Source organism: Cryptotermes secundus, unplaced genomic scaffold (genome assembly GCF_002891405.2).
Source record: "Cryptotermes secundus unplaced genomic scaffold, Csec_1.0 scaffold73, whole genome shotgun sequence".
Taxonomy (NCBI): domain Eukaryota; kingdom Metazoa; phylum Arthropoda; class Insecta; order Blattodea; family Kalotermitidae; genus Cryptotermes; species Cryptotermes secundus.
The window spans coordinates 232,394-253,086 of NW_019738871.1; the positions used below are offsets into that span (position 1 = coordinate 232,394).

General features: G+C 44.7%; 1 protein-coding gene across 3 annotated transcripts in view; it reads right to left on the minus strand.

The window, feature by feature from the left end:
* LOC111871049 (chondroitin sulfate N-acetylgalactosaminyltransferase 2) overlaps positions 1-20,693 on the minus strand; it is a 365,067-nt gene that overhangs the window by 196,850 nt on the left and 147,524 nt on the right. For all 3 annotated transcript variants that reach the window (XM_033754080.1, XM_023863789.2, XM_033754081.1), the window contains one exon: positions 9,282-9,433. In XM_033754080.1, the coding sequence (XP_033609971.1) occupies positions 9,282-9,433 (152 nt within the window). The remainder of the gene's footprint in view (positions 1-9,281; positions 9,434-20,693) is intronic.

Consider the following 20,693-nt stretch of genomic DNA (forward strand, 5'->3'; position numbering starts at 1 on the left):
AAGGGTGCCTATTACGTGGCCGTTTTCCCGTATTGTCCGATCGAGGCTACATAGGGAGAAGCGAAGGCTATTCACAGTCAGTTCTAGTGTGGCTACCGCAGAGTTGTACTGAGTCAGTCAGCGAGTCCTGGACCTATCGTCGAGTTAGCCAGCAACCAGTCAGTTGTATTGTGGCATTTGGAGTGTACTAATTGTGATACTGCAGGTAGCAGTAATCGTCAGATTGTAATTTGGGTGATTGTATGTGCGAATGTGAAATAAAATTCGCTACATCGAATACATCGAGAACTTATTTGTCGCGATATAAGCCCGATACGTGACAATATATATTCCAGCGAGTATTCCAAATTGCTGCCGCATTCAATTCATCAGAATTTAAACATTCTGACAGAAGTCCACAAAATCATCTTTCAAACTCCACCCTTAATTAAGGAAAGCAAAATTCCGTGGTCCTAACGTGTTCATTTTCATAATAATTTTATCAGAAGAAACAGCGGGTTAATCCTGGGAGCCTTCTGTCTCCCCACAAAATAAAGGATCTCCCACTTCTCCCATGACTTATCCTTTTCAGCTACTTTTCTACCATAAAGTAAAAGAGTAAAGTTGTACCAGGCCGTGAAGGCCCATAGGGTTGTGAGACGTTGAGGGTCCCACATTATCTAGACAATCGGCTCAAAGTTGGCGCTAAGGTTGTCAGTCTTACGCGCCGGCCGCGCTTTACTCCCCAGGAAAATTATTTAATTAATTCCTGGTACTCATTTCTATTAGAGGCTGGGTGAACAAGTCAATTGAAAAAATCCAATGACCTCATCGGAACTTGAACCCACGACCTTCCGTCTTGTAGCATACTGCCTTAACCACTACTCTCTCTTTAATCATCCTTATGCTTCATGCTGCAACACAACTCCTTACAGATTCTTACCTATTCACTACTCACGATCAACCACCCACTCGTAGCCAAAACTCGGCTAATGGGACTGAGCTGTGAACTGGATGATGATGATGATGATGATGACGACTGCTTTCGAAAAACGAGTATAGTTGGATATCAGCAGCCCTAATATGTTTTTAAATATCGCCTTATAATGAATCTAGAACGCAGTTCTATGTATAAATGGAATTAATGTTGCTATAAACGTTATTCAATTATTAATTAATGCCTAATCGGTGCTACACTCCGCCCACAGCAATTCAGGCTCTCGACAGAACAGTCTTCTGTAAACCCAACAACAATAAAAAGTCAATTAAATAAAAAATTCACACACTCAGCAAAATAAGCTTAAAACAATACACATAAATAGTGTTACGGTATACACGTATGTACGCCTCGTGTATTTCGAATGACAACAACAGTTGAAAGGTTCTTTAGAAGCCTTGGTTACCATGGGAACTTACATTATTGATGCGATGTGATTATGAAATGAATATATCTCCCTCTCCGTCTGCCTGAGCGCGCAGCTCCATTGAAATGAATAAAAGAGGCTCTTGGAGTGACTGACAGCCAGTTCGTGCGCCCACGTCCCGCCAGATAGCGTTAGTGATGACACAGTAGCCTATTAAGGTGTCAAAGTCTTAACAAAATATGACGTGTGTCATGGAGAAAAAGCAGAGAAATTTCGAATCAGCATAAATAAATTGCTATCTTGTCTTCTTATCTCTGCGAAGTTAATCTAATTAACATCGTGCTAGCAGAATCCGAAAGTTACACCAACATTAATATCTAAGTCCGCCACCGGACACGATCCTGAACCAGGTCTGACCCTTACAACTAATTTGGCTAAGATATTGTAAGCTTGTTTGGATACTGAAGACGCCCTTCGGATTGGTAATTGGTTTTATTAACAACCTGAAAGTCGTAACTACAATTACTTATGACACTCTTGCTGATTTATACAATTCACAATCACTATATGTTAGTCTGCTAACGACGAACTTTCCGTGGATATCTTCCACCGAGAACTCTTTCACTGACACTCAAACACTCGCAAATACTCCACAATACTGACATCTGTTCTGTCTGTAACTGTTGTTACATAGCTTCTGCAATGACCCCACAGAAAACAGCCTATATTGTTGGAACGTTTACTGAGCGACTGCATAGCAACGGTCGCGGCACGGACTCCATAGAAAGTTAGTTACGTGATAGGTACCACTGCTGCGTGATGTCACAGCCTAACGCGCAGGGGTGTTTACCAACAACGGGCTGGGTGGAGATATGTGAAATCACTCACGGAAACGCAGAGGTCCCTAGCAACGGGTTCTAACAGTGGATATTCTTCAGCGGCACCGGCTAAGCCTTCTCTTCACAGATTCCCCTACAATACTCTCTCTCTTAGAGTCAGAGTCACTTTACGACTGGCGACTTACCGCCAATCGGTTCGTCTTGGCGACCCCTTGAGACCTACGACCAGTAATTTTATTTTCCAAATGAACACTTGCGGTTATAGTCCTGACGTAATATAGTCTCTGACGAGAGCATTGGTCTGTCGTTTACAATTGCTGCTAGTCCAGAGTCCCGCGGGACTATGCGCACATTTTACTGCCTCAGTTTCGAGACTACAACCTAGAGGGCCAGGTTCCCGTATTTGTCCCCCAGGAATAGGGGTGCCCTGTTATACCTCCAGGCACTGGATTCCCTTTTCGTAGCCTCCTACGACTCGCATGGCTACGGTGGAGTATTCAACCCCGCCTCTGCAAAGTATCTCTCACTCCTGCTCCAATTGTCCTCCTTATAACATATCGGCACGGACCGCGCAAAAAACACGGCTATTTTACGCTAATCATTTCCGTGGGAACAAGTTTCTTTGCGGAATTGTCACTCATTAACGGCTGGATATATTTGCTTATTAAGAATATGTTGCCTAGCAACGGTTGTTGTTTCGTTGTTTTCTTCGAGGTCGTTAGCAAGTAACGTGTCTGCACAATTACGGTGAACGCCGGTCATTGGTCGGATATATTTAACGTACATAATATTTTGCAAAATTGGACGCGTTTTGTTGGATCTGAGTTTCCTTAAGCGGTAAGCATAAAGACACTTATGAAAACAGCGAAAACCCCAGGATAACCGGTGTCCCGTTCGAGAGGCAAACTCAGTACCTCATGAAATTAAGTTTAGATCGTTACCGCTGCAGTAACCGGCTCAGAGCCAGGTAGTGGATACATACTTCATAACAATTCCTCCGAGTGTCACTACATAACCCACGCGCTTGAAAAAATGTATTCCATATACCAAGATGGGTCCTATTTACATTTAAATCATTAGACAGGCGTGAAGGATTCTAATAAGAACATCTCATCTTTTTAGATGTGTCCTATACAACTAGACGGACCGCGAGAAACGCAAGAATATGGACGGACTGATGAAAGTAAACCCCAAGGGCGAAAAAGAGACAGGAAAGCAATTTATTTCTGCTGATTCTAAATTGCTGGCTCTTTTCTCCCGCAGCCTTCATATATATATCACGAGGTACAGCGTCTTTTGATGAAGACTTCGTCTCCATAATACAATCCTCCCTCATCACCAACGCTATCTGGCGGGACGTAGTCGAACAACCCACCTGTCACTCATCCGAGGGAAGCCCAGAGGCTCTTTCATTCATTTTCCACGGAGAGGCACGCTCAGGCAGAGACACATGAAAGGCATGGACGGATTATCGGCCGCCCAAGTAGAAAGTACATTGTATAAATTTCTTCGGATAATTTTACACTTTAGGTTCGAACTTCGTGGGGCGTGACTGTTACATAGAACATGGAGGGCGTGCAGTTTGGCAGGCAGTATGAAGCACACAGCAGAGGGAGAAGATGAACACAGGTGTAATGAAAGAAACAAGAAAATAAGATGCAAAAAGAATGAAGAGAAAAGAAACCACAAATACAGAGAGAATAAAAAAACGGCAAGTAAAAATAAGAAAATAGGCAAAGGAATGAAAGAGAAACGGAAAATAAAGCGAAGAGAAGAAAGGGGAGGAAAAAGGAGAACAAGAATCAGAGACAAGAGGAATCGGAAGGGAGGGAAAAAGAAGGCAGAAAGAAATTAAAGATTAAAACAATGGGGAAATATTAAAGAGGACGTGGGAAGAAAGAAAGAAAGAAGGAAAGACACCTGAAGAGAATGTCCGAAACAAAAATAAAAATGGAAAGATCACAAAGTTTTATCTTCCCCCCCCCAAAAAAAAACTCCGTAACCTGTAGTCCGCAAGCGAGCTATACCGACCGAGCGACCGCCGCTTGTCGGCGAAGTTAGTGCCAACTTTAGCGGATAGAGGGTGTCGCGTGGTCAGCGCAATGGATCCCCACGGCCTTTAATTTCGGTTTCCTAGACCGGAGCCGCTATTTCCTTGAAACAGCTCCTCAATTATCCTCACGAGGCTGAGTGGACGCCATTGCAGACCCAACTCTTCTCAGAAAATCTGGTAGCGACGGGAATCGAACCCGGGATCTCTTGATCTGTAGACAGGAACTCTGACCACTAGACCACAGAGGCGGTCAAAGATAAGCGAGAAATCTGCACTGGATCCAGGCGGTCTTGAGCGACAGAAATTTATCGGTTACGTACGTGAGCTATTGGAGGCAACATTCCTCACACATTTCTGGCTCTATGTTCCATTTCACTTATACGAGTAAATAGAAAAGTTTTCTACAACTCAAACGAACAGATTTCCCCCATCCACCCTCAGTACATAATCGTTATATCGAACATACGTGTATATGTGGTTTGGCAAACAAGTAGTTTTTATCAATCGTTGAAAACAAACTGACCCGGATTAAAATGTATTTAAAACTTGCTGAGTGGATTTAAATGTATTCAACTGTTTCAGAATTCTAGTTAGTGGTGCAATTGTTTTGTTCTGTAAAGTGCAGAATTGGTAATCAATGTATAACAATATAGAGATAATCCGTATTTTCGTGGCTCTAACCTTACATGCTTTGTCGAATTCAGTAATCTCCGAAAAACAGGAGCATTTTCTATTTTATGTCTGTAGTTGTACGTACAAAACATCGTTTTGATGCTTACTGAGATGGACGTAAACCTCCATGGGTTTCCCCGAACAATGTTCTCTAATACAGACTCATCAAACATTTGGGAGCGAATTCTCTCGACACCTGAATTTCTCAGGGAGCATTTATACATATTATTTACCAATGAAAGATCAGATCTGGCAACCTGGAATGGTTCGGCACCATGGATCGACCTGCCAGTCGGTTAAGTTGCTGCTGGTCCTCACCAGCACAGTCATTCTTGGTGCCAGGTCTCGTCGAGATCCATGACCAAGAATTTTTGTTTTCTCCTAGACATGTATGTGTTTCGAAATGGGGCCTCCTCTCAGACGAGGGGAAGGGGGTTGGTCTTTCTATGTAGGCGCTACGTTTGCTGCACCGTTGTACTCACTCAGTGACTGCCAAATTGCTGCAGGCCCCGAGCCTCATGAGCATATTTTACTGTCTCACGACACTGGGAGCCTTCACACACAGGAGTTCGAGCTGACATTTGTACGGTTAATATGCGTCTTTCCATGAAGACATAGTGGGGAGTGCAGGTATAGCTCCACATATTCCTAACCTGGTCACGGGTTTGGAACAGATATGCAGCCCACCAGAAATGGTCTTCCAACTTCTGTTTCCTTCTCAGTGTTGTACCTCAGGAGCTTAGCGTAGTTGGTATAGGGACTATGGGATGGACGGCCGAGGGGTCGAAGTTCGAATCCCGGTAGGAATAGGATACCTCTCCTCTTCATGTCAGAAGGATATTTCCTTGGGGGCAAAGCGTCCGGAGCGTGAAGCTGACCGCCCACTTCCAACTAGTGCCAAGGTCAAGAATACGTGGATCTACGCATCCACTCCCCCATACGTCTTCACAGCGTGGTGCTTTACGAGTATTCGTTAAACACAGGGGCAACTTTATCTTACTGCACCTTATCCGAGGACTTACGGCTAGAGACTGGATGATTCACATGTTATATTCTCTTGTGAATGATTCATAACAATTCGTGCGTTTCTCCGTACGGTTTCAGGGAAGCGAATCCCATGAATGATATATCAGAGCCATTTCTGCTTCTCACTGGCATGGCAGCGTAATCCGTACAAGAGACCAGTTGTAGCTTGCAACAGTAGAAACAGAATTACATTGGACTCGAGCCCAGGACTATAACCTCTGACCCAAATCAGTTTGCTACGAAATTCTCTTGCTCCCCCCATCCCGACACAAATACAGAAACCGCCACCGCCACACGCCAACTTCTCCAACCCATACACAGGGATTATTCATTATAACCCACACAAATCACATTCTATTAAAAGCTATAAATTACTATTCCTGTGAATACATATGCGGCTCTGCTACCATACCAATCCAGCCACTACCCCATATGACATACAGGACAACTAAGCAAATATATAGGGTAGGGTGGGGGAAATACGTACATTTTCCTGCATATTCAAACGGAGCTCATAGCTCATTTTGAGAACCACTTGCTATTGAAGCGGACCAACGGGACGGGTCGTAATATCCAATAGAACGTTTCACAACCTGTTAACCGTGGTTTTGAATCTGGAGGATATATGAGATACAGCCACGGATACTACATAACTAGCAACTGATGCCCTCTGGTTATTATGTTTGTCTCTTCCCAATGTCGGTGTTTGTAAAGGCTGTTCAGAAATGGCAGGACCAGCTGCAATCTGATGCACTCGACTCCACGTTTTCCAGTAAAACGATTCTTTGGGTTTTCATTTTTCCCTTTTCACCGTATTATTATATTTCCTTGAATAGTTTCTATTACTGTTCATATTTATCGGAGTCATAATTTCTCACATTTCTTTTCAATTTTCTTGAAATCGATTAGCAATTTTAGCCGAATTTCTTTATTTCAACTTCTTCCTATTATCCTTATCCTTTCTTGTTTCCTTCCTTTCTTTGTTTCATATATTCTTTCCCTGTACTTACATACTTACTCATGGAGTTGAGCCCTTCTGGAGGAGCCGCAAATTCTGCAGCTACTCAAGAATTTCCCAGCATTTTATGGAACCCGAAGGTTCATTACCGTGTTCACAAGGGCCCTCAACTGGTTCCTATCCATTACTATCAGTCACGCACACACCTTACTCGTGACAATATTAAAATTGGTATTTCGCTTAGTGGGGGGTGGCGTCCAGTTGGGTCCACTCGGCACGTCGGCCACTGTTTGGCCTATTGTACCTGCCCCGGGTGATTATTATGATGGAAAATTTGGTGGAATGAAGATTGGCAGGGGAAGTTCTCGCAGAAAACCTGCCCCAGCGCCTCTTTTGTCCATCACAAATCCTTCATGACCAGACCCGGGCTCGAAACCGGGCCGCCGCGGTGGGAAGCCAGCGACTAACCGTTTCAGCTATGGTGCGGCCCTTTACAACATCAGAATATATCTTAGAGAAATAAGGTGTAAGGTTTTGGATTACATTTAGTTGGTTCCGGACAGAAAAAAAAAAGTGATGGACTTTTGCGAACACGGAAATGGACGTGTACCACAAAAGGCGGTATATTCTTGACTAGCTGAGCGGCTATCAGCTTCTCAAAACGTAACTTTGTTCAATTGAGATGTTAGTCATTTTCTATGGGTCCGCGATCTTTTAGTGTGCAGTGTAAACCCATTCCTCCTGAAGGGAACATTTAAAAATTACTTGAATTTCTCAAGGGGAGGAAGAGAGATGTACAAATGCCTGCCTCTATTTACATATATGGAAAATAGTACATAAATTTAATTTCAGAACAAAATCTACTTCAGTACTCGTTCTGAAATTGATTTCTGCATTTCACAACGGTGCAGCAGCAAATTACGCTGTGGAATTCCATGCCCTGGAACTACTACGCTATTATGTCAAATAACCCCGCCGCAGTCTCGAGTGGAAGCCCCTGGGAGTGGCGGGAAGGAACTCGAGTACCACCTTACAATACCCAGCTGCAAGACATCGATCGCTCGATCTCGAGATATCGAACCTCAAACTACAAGTCGTCCTTCACTCCTTAAGAGTGTTACATTGTCCGATGGCTGGTGTTACTAACACACTTCAAAAACCAAGAGGAGGTAGGGTGAAGGCTTGACGTCACAGGAAGTTCACCCAATGATTCTGTAGGGATTACAGTCCACCGCTATGTAGCGCTCTCGAAGTCTGGTAGAGTTTTATCGACGTTTCGAAAGAAAGTGCACTCTCGATGTTCGAGTTAAGAATATGAAAAGTGAGGAAGTAAATGTCTCCGAAAGGTTGGTAACTTTGTGCCAGACTTCACGGCGTCACATACCATGTCACCGTCTCCAGGACCACGAAATTTCGCCGTTATGTAAAGGCAGCTTAACCCTTACACAAAATTAGGTTGTTACACAGTCCACATTTAACATATTGTGGCATGCAGACCCGTTGCTAGGCAACGACAAGCAAAGAAGCAGCTATACAACATCCATTAGTGAGTAACGACTTCGCAAAAAGCATGTTTTCACGATAATTGGAAACAGCAACAGAGAAAAATCGTGCGACTAGCTTCGTTGCGGTGATGTGGAACCCAACCTGCAGTATCTCCGAAGTGTGTATGACTGCATAGTTGTTGGCTCTATCCAATTCTTCAGGCGATGTGGTTCTCATATACTCAGTATTGCTATTCGTATTCTGTACCCAAATTCAAATTGGCCGCCTCTGTAGTTTAGTGGTCAGAGTTCCTGGCTACAAATCCAGAGATCCGGGTTCGATTCCCGGCGCTACAAGATTTTCTGAGAAGTAGTGGGTCTGGAACGGGGTCCACTCAGCCTCGTGAGGAAAACTGAGGAGCTATTTCAATGAAACAGCGGCTCAGGTCTATAAAACCGAAATTAACGGCCGTGGGAATTCGTTGCGCTGACCACGCGACACCCTCTATCCGCTGAAGTTGGCAGTAACTTCGCCGACAAGCGGCGGTCGCTCGGTCGGTATAGTTCGCTTACGGACTACAAGCCACGAAGTTTTTTTTTTGTGTACAAATTCAAACTGACGGATGTATTTCTCACCACACAACAAACAACACCGCCTTGGATCTACAGCAACAGCATAAAAAACTATACTATGCCTGTCTAACGGAACCCACGAAATTGCAGACTGGGAAGACGAAAGTAGACTAACCAATGGGAGGACTCGTTACGTCGTCCTGTAGCTGCTATAGTACCATTTGATGCGTTGATCACGTGATAAGTATCCAGACCTTGGCGACCATCAACTATGCGCGTGTATGATATATGTGTCGCTTTGCGCACTTGGTTTCTTGTTGACTGTGTACTTACCGGTGCCGGGGTCCAGCTGCACCTCCGTTTCGACGTTGAGACCACAGCGGCTGAGGAAAAGCAGGGATACCAGGCTGAGGGAACAGACCAGCAACAACAGCCGCGTGAGGAGGCGCATTCCGAGAACGCGGAGCATCAGCAAGCGGCGCTTCCTGCGAAACAGATCATCACCAATATCATCATGACCATCGACATCATTCGGGCAGAGGGTAAGTACGATAGAGCTATACTTCCACTCCCACATACGTCGGAGGCAAGCAGTTGCGTAGCTGCTACAAGTCGGAAAATCGCGGGTTTGATTCCCGATGAGGTCATTGGATTTTTCAATTGACCTAATTCTTCCAGACGCACTATGGCCCTGGGGTCGACTCAACCTCTAACATAAATGAGTACCAGGGTTCTTCCTGGGGGTAAAGGGCGGCAGGTGCGTAAGGCTGACCACACCGCCACCCGTGAGTCGACTGTTTAGAAAATGTTGGAGCCTCGACGTCTGACAACCCTATGGGCCTCCACGGCCTGTTACCCCCACACGTCTTCACGGCGTGGTACTTAATTAAGTCCATATTTCTGAAAGCCTTGGAACTCTCGAGGCCGGCAGATGGCAGTGCTGAAACTGCTTTCCACCCGCGATACACCATTATCGTGTATAGATTCATAAGCTTTTCCTTCTTGAGGTCTTCCGTCCGTGTGTGCCTTCCTATATGTTTCCTTCCTCTGTTTCTCTTTTCCTTCCTTTCTTCCCTCTTGCATTCATCCACCCCTCCCTTCCGTTTTGTCTTCTTACCTTCTCTCATTCAAAAAGCCGGGATAGCTCAGTCGGTATAGGGACTGGCTACAGGCTGGACGATCGAGGGGTTGGAGTTCGAGTCCCGGTGGGGTCAAGAATTTTGACTTCTCCACGTCGTCCAGACAAGCGCTGGGGCCCACCCAACCTCCTATCCAGTGGATACCGGGGGCTATTTACCCGGGGGTAAAGCGGCAGGGGCGTGAATCTGACCATTCATCTCCAACTAGTGCCAAGATCAAGAAAATGTGGATCTATATATCCACTCCCCCACACGCCTTCATGGTGTAGTGCTTAATTAGTTAAGCAAAGGGACAACTTTACCTTACCTTCTTTCATTCATACCATCTGATCTATGGGTTCTTTTTCTTCCGTGACATTTCCTTTCTATTAGTTCCTACCTTTGCCTCTGTTTTCCTTGCCGTTTCTTCTGTCTTCTCTCCTGTACGAGTATGTGCTATACCGATCACGCCTGTAACAAGCTGCGAACTAATGGCAAGGCGGGTGGCCTAACTGGCGACCCACTCACTGCCCTGGGTTTTGGGTCACTTAGTATCGGATGTTTACACCTGTGCATTGTGCAGAGACATCTGTGAAGTGCCTGGGCTGAGTGACGCAGGACCATGCTGAAGGCAGAGATGTCACGTACTGTGACCGAAACACCTTGTGGGAGATGTAGGTGGCGCCACTGCGGGTCTTCAGAGAGAGCGTTGCTGTCGCGCGGTTCACATACGCGTGCGGGGGCGATATAAGAGCTCAGCGCTAGAGTGTCACAAGTGGCATTAGCTCAACAATATGTCGAGATTCCTGTCTTCTGAAATATAACTATGTGTAAGAGGGAAAGTTCTACCTGTGTTTAACTAATTAAACACTGCGCCATGAAGGTGTACGGGGGGAGTGGATGTTTTCTTGACCTCGGCACTAGTTGGAGGAGAGTTAAACTTCACGCCCCGGCCGCTTTATCCCCGGATAACAACCACCCAGCCCCATTTGGTTTAGAAGCTGGATGGGGCCCCATCCAGCTTGTTCTTCGTATCAGGGAGGTCCCGGGTTCCAATTCAGACCAGGAAAGCGGTCATCCTGACTGAGGATTTTCGTGGTTTCCCCAGACATATTCTCCGACAGTACTTTAAAACAGATCACAAATGCTTCCTTCCAGATCCTTTCCAGTTCATTAAAATCATCCAAACTAACTTCATGGAATTGAACCCTTTGTAAGAAGCCGCCAGTTGTGCAGCTACACAAGAACTTCCCGATATTTTATGGAACCTGAAGATTAATTTCATTACCATGTTCAAAAGAGCCTTCCACTGGTCCATATCCTGAGACATATCAATCCAGTCTATCTTAATATTATCCACCCACCTACGTCTTGGTCTTCCTAGTGGTCTCTTTCTGACTTTCCCAACAATATCCTATAAGCATTCCTCTTCTCCCCATACGTGCTACATGCCCTGAACATCATTACGCGGTTACAATCATTCCCCAGTACTTCATATTTACTTAAGCCCTAACTATATTTCACTTAGCGACTGTCAGTAACACAGGGAATATACAGTCGCTTGTTCGGATGAACCCGAAAGGATGTGGAAGGAAGCCAGCAGTCCTCTCCTGATCTTCCGTACTCTCCCAGATTCGCCCGAAAGCAAAGGAATGAGAGAAACCACTAAAATTCTAAAATTCATAATAGGCGGCCTCGTGACGGGATCTGAAAGCGGGACCTTCCGAATGAGAAGTAGGCTTGATACTCACACACTCGCGACCTTCGATCTAATATTTCATATACAGTAAACCGTCGCAAATGCGATTAAGGTTAATTCGGATGGAAAAATGAAAAAAGAAAAATGCTCTTCACAGTTGAGTACATACTGTCACGTGTAGCGGTGACTTATTGTTTAGGATGATTGGATTTATTGACACCTTATACATTCACACAACTCAGGATTACAGGCAATACAGCGCTATCGCTGTTCTACACACTTTCTCCTTCACCGTTACACGTGCACTAGAGTTGTCGGTCTTCACTGGTCGTATCCTGGCAACGGATTTATATCTGTCTCACTGTAACTTAAAATCAGACATGAAGTTTTCTGTGCACCGCTAATTCCCTTCTTGCAATTTTTCTGCAACTGGCAACTCAATTAAATTCCAAGCCCACATTCCGTCAGGGTGACGTCTCGAAGTTCCATCCTTCAATTCCGACCAGACTATTGTTGTATAGAGTTATGTTATGACCCACGGTCAGTCGGCCAGTCTGTCTTCGATTAAAGCTCCCATTTGGGGCTTACGGCCACATTTTGATTACTCTCTGACCATTGCGGTTTGTTGATGTGGGGCGCCCTCTCTGACTGAAGGATAGGTCCTTTACAATGTACAATATATTTACGTTTTAGATATTACCTGGCGTTATTCACTCACTAACCTAATCTAATCCACCGTAACCCACCACCCACCCCGGAGTTCAGTCGGTATAGCGAAAGGCTACGGGCTGGAGGTCGGAGGAGTCGGAGTTTGAGTCCTGGTGAGGCAAGAATTTTCACTTCTCTATGTCGTTCAGACCGGCTCCGGGGTCCACCCAACCTCCTATACAATGGGTACCGGGGGCTTTTTCCTCCGGGATAAAGCGGCCGGGGCGTGAAGCTGATCGCTCACCTCCAACTAGTGCAGAGGTCAAGAAAATGTGGGTCTATACATCCACTCCCCCATACGCCTTCATGGCGTAGTGCTTAATTAGTTAAGCAACATGACAACTTTACCTCTTTAACCTTACCACTCACCAACCCACACGCACAGACGGCGCAGAAGAAACCAGAGTTTGTCACTTGCTTTCACGGTGGTTTCTTGGCATGGCTTATTCTTCGGCCCTGAAGATGCAAGCGGCATGTTCCTCCGAAGCGTCGCCTGACTTTCAAGGAACTATTCTGCCTTATATTCCAGAAGACAGAATTATTTAGAACACGTTATGTGCCGGGCTGCATAACGGAGGATATAGCGCATTCTTGCATGCAATTTCTGTAGCAAAATGACGTCATACAGAGACGGCACGTCGTGGTTCGGCGTCAGAATGACAAAGATCCTGAACTTCAAGCCAGAACACGTCCTTTTCCCCCTTTGTTTTTATACTATTAATTCATTTTTTGATTTATTTTCAACTACATACACGAGCACACTGAGAAATGGAAGGGGTAACATTCGGGGAAGGTCTGTGTGAGCCCTCTGAACGGAATGGGCCGTCATCTGCAGGTCCCACCCGTTCCTACTGCCATATTCCTTTTTATGCCCCGGTATTCAATCTTCGAGTACCGTGCGGTTTACAAAACTCCCTATAAGCTGTTCTATTAGCAGTCTGCCCTGTTTCTGACGTGCGTTTGCTAAATGGGACACTCCAAAATCCCAGAAATATCAGTTACTATGAAATTACCATCATTCGAAAGAAAACAAATAAGAGTGTTAAGATAAATTGGAGGAATAACTCTAGTTCAGCCCGGTCAAATGGAACACAAATTCAGCTCAACTGGTAAAATCAATTCTCAGAATTTTTTGGAAGCCGCAATTTAATTACAGATATCAAACTGAATCTAATTTGAATCCAGTCCACGCTCAGACATCCCGTTCCTTTAAGATACATTTTAATATTACCTTTTAACCCGCGAAGATTTCCTTAGTAGTCTCCCAATCAAAATTTTGTAAGCATCTCCCTACGTGAGACACGAATCTTGTCTCGCTTGATTTAATCTCTGCTTCTTCGATTATTTGTCGTTTCTTCAAGAGAATTCTTTTGTCACCGTTTAATCCCTTTCGTATGGGACAACGGTTCTCTTCTTTATATCGCTCATTCTTTCACTTGCAGAACAATTAAATATTTATTAACTACCTAACTCCTTGGAACCGAATCTTTCTTGAGAAGATAACAGTTGCTAACCTCCTCAAGAAATTATCCGCCTTTTATGAAATTCGAGGGTTAATTACGGTGTTTACAAGAGCCAGTCACTGGCTCCTACCCCGACCCAGATGACTCAAGTTCATTCTTCCATCGTATTCCTTTCACATCAATTTCAATATCTCCTTCTACCTCCTGATCTTCCAGTGACCTTTTTTCTATCTGGACTTTGTATCAAATTCTGCATGCATTTATTTTATCTCCCATGCGTGCTACACTGCATACTCTTCTGATTCTCCTTAAATATATTATATAACTTCCATACGTTTTGATATTGTACTTAATTTTATACAACGTCTGATGGGTCTTAAAAGTTTCACCCTTGCTAATTCAATTTTACTTTGTTCTGCAGAATAGTCTAGTTACTGTACTTAGTAAGCTGCGAATTGGACCGCGGGGAAATTGGAGTTCAATTCACGGCAACGGCAAATTATTTTCTCTTGAAGAGTACTATATTCTTCGATTTAACAACATATATTCCGCTGAAAGTCACCTGACGTTTCGGAGGAACATGTTTCCTCCACTAACCCTTCGTTAGTTATTATACAGACGAACTCCCCGGCTCACCATGGACAAAGACAAGCAAAGATGAAAGGTAAATTTATCCTTCTGATTAACTAATTTAACACTATGCTTTGAATACGTGTTGGGGAGTGGATGTATATATCCACGTATTCTACATCTCGGCATTAGTTGGAGGTGACTGGACAGCTATACCCCCGGGGAAAGAGCCCCCGGTACTCATTGGATAAGAGGCTGGGCGGGTCCCAGAGCCGGTTTGGACGACATGGAGAGAATAAAAATTTGTCCCTACGGAGACTCGAACACCGAGCAAAGGTTTAAATGAAGAGTATGAAGATGTGGAAATCCGCCACTGGGAAACGTCACTGCAGTTTCCCTCTGACTAGTGTAGTGCAGGTATAATAAAATAACTGAGGACCAGTCGGCGTCACATTGCGTGGTCTACCTCGTGCCTCTTTGGCTGGGTAAGCCCCCATGAGATCATCTTCCACTCGATAAACCGTGGAGTTTCTGTAATAAAGGTGTTTCAGTATTTCTCTGGATTTTTCATTTTTTTCTCTCGTCTCCTTTTATATCACTTTTCTGAACTGTTTAGAAAAGAAGGCAGAAATACATTTTTTCGCAGGGAAAAAGATAAAAAACCTGGACAAAACTTCTTTAAAAAACTTTATTCTTTTTTTCTGATTGCACCGTATTTCTTAAAAGTTGCTCTTCTCTTCCTTATACTCAACCCTCTACCCACACCAGAAAATTTAGTAATAGCAGCTACGAAAATTTCCCCAGTGTTTAAACATTGCGATCATATTTCGTAAATCCTGCCTGAAGAACTTGTCTAGGCCACCAGTCTGACACATCTTCTGCATACCACAGAAAACGCTGTCTGTATACAACTCCTTTCCCACTAGCTCTAGGAATCTGCTGTGACCATTACCTAGCAACGGCCGTTGTCTACAAAGACCTTACTTAGCAACGGGTCTACATGCTACAATATGTTAAGGTAGTGGTACCTATATTAACCACTGGGCTGTTTAGGGTTAATTTCCGATGCCTCAAGTGACAGCGTTTGTCTCTTTTATGTATGTGCGTTTTGTGAGTTGGTTGTTATTCAATTTTGCAATTAAAATTATAAAAGCTATCGGCAAGTAATAAGAACACTTCATATTATTCTCTCAACCTGGAACTACGTTCCAGTTGACCCTGATACTTCCCTCTTTACGGTTCCATCAGTGGAGCTTTTTTTTTATTGCTGGTGGGGTGGGACTAAGTCCCTTGTACTGCAGCCACTTCTGGCCTATTGTACCAGCCCCAGATGATAGGTGAGGGTGATTGTGGAGCAATTTGTGGAATGAAGATTGGCAGGGGAAACCGAAGTACTCGGAGAAAACCTGCCCCAGCGCCACTTTGTCCACCACAAATCCCACTTGACCAGATCCGCGGTGGGAAGCCAGCGAATAACCGCTTCAGCTTTGGCGCGGCCATCAGTGGAGCTAACTGACACAGGGAAGACTGCATCATTTATTAATGCCGTTACTGGAAAGTTTATAACCTCTCACATTTCATTGTGGAAGGAATCAGCTGTTACGATGAAACATGACTTGCTTTCAGATAACCCAATCTATATGGCAACACAGCACACCTTCTCTCAGAGATATTTCCCAAAGGGTGAAAGGGAAATATTTTTTTTTTAACTTTCAATTCGTTTCACTATCTCTATTCCACTTTCTTTTCACGAACTCCTAAGTCACTCTATAGGCCAAGACGTTTCATCTACCGACACCTCAGAACATAACCTTCTTTTTCTGTTTTATATTGAACATAACAGGATCACAGACTTATACATAAACATGGGCCGCGCCATAGCTCAAGCGGTTAGTCGCTGGCTTCCCACCGCGGCGGCCCGGGTTCGATCCCGGGGTCTGGTCAAGTGGGATTTGTGGTGAACAAAGTGGCGTTGGGGCAGGTTTTCTCCGAGTACTTCGGTTTCCCCTGCCAATCTTCATTCCACCAATTGCTCCACAATCACCCTCACCTATCATCTGGGGCTGGTACAATAGGCCAAAAGTGGCAGCAGTACAAGGGACTTAGTCTCACCCCACTAGCAATAAAAAAATATACATAGAACAACACAAAATACAAAAAAGAGAAAAGCAGTACTCTATTGAATATGAAAATGTATTTTCAGGTCCTAGCAATAAAAAAAATATACATAGAACAACACAAAATACAAACAAGAGAAAAGCAGTACTCTATTGAATATGAAAATGTATTTTCAGGTCCATTAATTTTCGGCATTATTTCAATTTTGATATTATTCTTCGAGGATGGTGAATTCAAATTTGTTTCTGACATCTCATTTCTGCCCATCTCGCATATGCTCCGTCTCTCCAATCCCAAGGATCTTTGCATTTAATTTATCTCACAAGACAAACTGCTGCCAGGGGAACGTTCGCCACTCTGTAATATTCACTGCTTGTTCGGAAAGTTTGTGTTTCTTTTGGCCACAAGTCGAACAGAATAACAAAACCATTGCTTCGAATTTAAATTGTCTATGTTGTTCTCTATTATGCAGTAACTCCTCGGAGCGGAGTTCTACTTAAGAAGCCGCCAATTCTGCAGCTACTCAAGAATTTCCCAGCATTTTATGGAACCCGAAGGTTCATTACCGTGTTCACAAGAGTCCTCCACTGGCCCCTATCCTGAGACAGATGAATGCAGTCCATACCATCCCCATCCTGCTTCTCTTGGCCTCCAGTTCGGCCTGCACAGTTGAAGACTGAAAGGCAAAACTGACGTGTGTGGTGCGGCCGGCCGGCCAATTGTTTGGACTGTTGGCCTGTGGGAAACCCGTCAGTCCGTCAGTTCTGCCTGCAGGACCGTAACACGTGACGTGTGTGACTCAACATTATAGGCTGGAAGACCGTGATTGTGGCATGAAGCCTGCCGCTTTATCTGCGCGTGTATGGAGAGGAAAGGGAGGGGGTAAACTGTCACAGTTCTGCCTGTAAGGTCGATCGGAAGGCCAAACTGTGTGTGTATGGGGGGGGCCTATGATCCATCTTAATATTATCACGTGTAGCACTGAATGACTGTAAGCGGGGTTTGGACTGGTGACTGGATTCATTGACCACTTGTACACTCACGACTTGTGACTACATTTGACAGGTCACTGTCACACAAACACACTGAGGTCACTGGAATTTTTCAGTTTACCTAGTCCTTCCAGCCGCACTATGGTCCTGGGTTCGACTTAGCCTCTTAACAGAAATGAGTACCAGGAATCTTCCGCTGTGTAAAAGGCGGCCGGCGAGTAAGACTGACCTCACCGTTATCTGTGAGCCGACTGTCCTGAAAATGGGGAGCCTCGACGTCTCACAACCCTATGGGCCTCTAAATGTCTGTTATAGGAACAGTTTTACGTTTTCACTTCTAAGTAGACAACAGTGAGTGACAAAGCCATTTATAGACACGTGGACGGCATTGAAGGAGAAACAATTTAATATGTAAAAGGAGCAAAGGACCGGTAGACGAGCTGGCAAAGCAGGGTTCTACTGGATTTCACTATCGGTGGTCCACGTTATGAATTGCTGTTAAAATGCACTGAATCGGGTTGTAAATCAAATGTCGTGGCACTTCGGCTGAGAAACACTGTCTGAACATATGCTCTGAACGAGAACATAAAGTTAAAAGTAACCTGGCACTAGCGTGGAGCGACTGATCCTTACTTTTGTTAACACTTGGTAGCCTGCATAGCTAAGAATCGTCGACATTTAGGATAAAGCCTGGTGCTAGGACACAGCTGGGTCAATAGCAACGGCCGAAAGAAGCAGGAGGTGCAGCAAATTTCCCAGAGGGCTGCAGGTGACCGGAACTCTATTTGTCACTCTTGGACTGATGGGGGATTGCCGCATCGCCTGCACCAGCTTTGGGCCCACCAAGAAGCTTCCATTGCTACAACAACCAAAGGTGGCGTAAGTACTAAGCAATTTATTTCCCTCAAAGGGGGGAGTCAAGATCTTTCCAATTTGAAAACGCAGGGGTGGTTAAAAAGATAGAAGACGTGAGTATGTAAGGTCTTGGGAATTTTCATGGGAGGTAGCCATAGTCATTCGACAATGGTTTCTACCAGGGGTGGGGGTTTGTAAGTTCGCTACGTCCGTACCAATGGGAGGGTAACCGGAGGTGACGTCACTGCAATATGTTACTGCGCTGGGACTGCGTTCAGACTAGAGGCGACCAACCGTATTTTGCAAACGTGTCGGCTGGGAAATAGCAGCCTGAAGTGCATTCTCGCGGTCATACATGCAAGCTCAGACCTCGTGTTCTCTGGGACACGATGGTCTTGCTTGCCTTCATCACTTACAAACTCTTCATTTAACGAATGTCAGTATCGAGATTATACAGTGTCAACTGACTCCGTGTAGTCTGGCAGATATTTACAAATGCTTAGGAAAAATCGCACCTGTGGCCTACTGGTCAGAGTTCCTGGCTACAGATGCAGAGGTTCCGGGTTCGATTCCAGGCGCTAACAGGTTTTCTGACAAGTAGTGGGTCTGGAATGGGGTCCACTTAGCCTCGTGAGGATAACTGAGGAGATGTTTCAAGGAAATAGCGACTCCGGTCTAGAAAACCGAAAATAACCGTGGGGATCCGTTGCGCTGACCACGTGACACCCTCTATCCGCTAAATTTGGCACTAACTTCGACGACAAGCGGTGGTCTTTCGATCGGTCACTTTACAGTTCACTGTTGCAAATTCTCCAGCCTGCAGTGTCTTCAACAGCTGTTCCCTAACAACGGCTTCTAACAGTGAAGATTCTTCAGCTCCCGTGCTCAGGTCTTTCCTGTCCAGCGGATGTCCTGCAACTGAACTCTCTCAATTCTCAAATATAGCGCCATCTCTTCTCGGCCTTCCCTTGCAGAGCTCAACATAACTGCCAACCCTCAACTGACTGGAACGCCCCAACTGTCTTCTTCATAACAACTTTACACGGACCGGACAGGACACGCCGCCTCCAAAAATTCTATTGTTGTAGGCATGTTTATCAATCCGTTGCCTAGAGATGGGTTCGTTGTTGTATTGTTGCGTGCATGTTGAGTGAGTTACCTAGCAACGGCGGCTGTTTACAGACTCAACGCTTAGCAACGGGTCTATAAGCCACAACATATTACAAAACATACATCGCCAAGGGCCATAATTTAAAATAATTCTAGAAAAAAGAAAATTGCGGGATGGAAATAAGGGAAAAGAGATACAGGCTACTTCTTGCTCGAGAGGAAGACTGAAAGAAGTTATCTCAAGCGGTAACAAGACAGAATGGTATTACGGAAGTGTCCAATAAGGGCATCCGTTAATGTAACTGGTTTTCATCAGTCTCTCCAGGCGATCAGTATGTCATTCACTGTCTGTAACCGTCTCTCATTTCATTCGACGTTAACGTCAGAAGTTGGTACACAGTAGTCAAATAACACAAAGAACTTCAGTTAGTAAGATCAGATAGTTATTTCTTCTTTTTTAGTTTCTTGGGGTGGGGTGAGACTGAGTCCACTCGGTACGTCGGCCACTAACTAGCCTAGTACCAGCCCCGGATGATGATTAATGTGGAGCAGTCGGTGGAACGAGAATTGGCAGGGGAAACAGAAATACTTACTTATGGAGCTGAGCCCTTCTTGAGGAGAAGCCAATTCTGCAGCTACCCAAGAATTTCCCAGCATTTTATGCAACCCGAAGGTTCATTACTGTGTTCACAAGAGCCCTCCACTGGTCCCCATTCTGAGCCAAATCAATCCAATCCATACCATCCCATCCTATCTCTCTAATATACATTTTAATATTGTTCACCCACCTACGCCTTGGTCTTCCCAGTGGTCTCCTTCCTTCCGGCTTTCCCACCAATATTCTATATGCATTCCTCTTCTCCCCCATTCGTGCTACATGCCCTGCCCACCTCATCCTACTTGACTGGGGAAACAGAAATACTCGGAGAAAACATGCCACAGTGTCATTTTGTCCACCACAATAATCACATGACCTGACCTGGGTTAGAACCCTGGCCGCCGCGGTGGGGAACTAGCGACTAACCGCCTTGATTAGGCAGTAACGAAAGAGCCAAACACAAAATAAGGAAAGACAAATGAAAAACAGTAGCAAAAAAAAAAAAAAAAAAAAA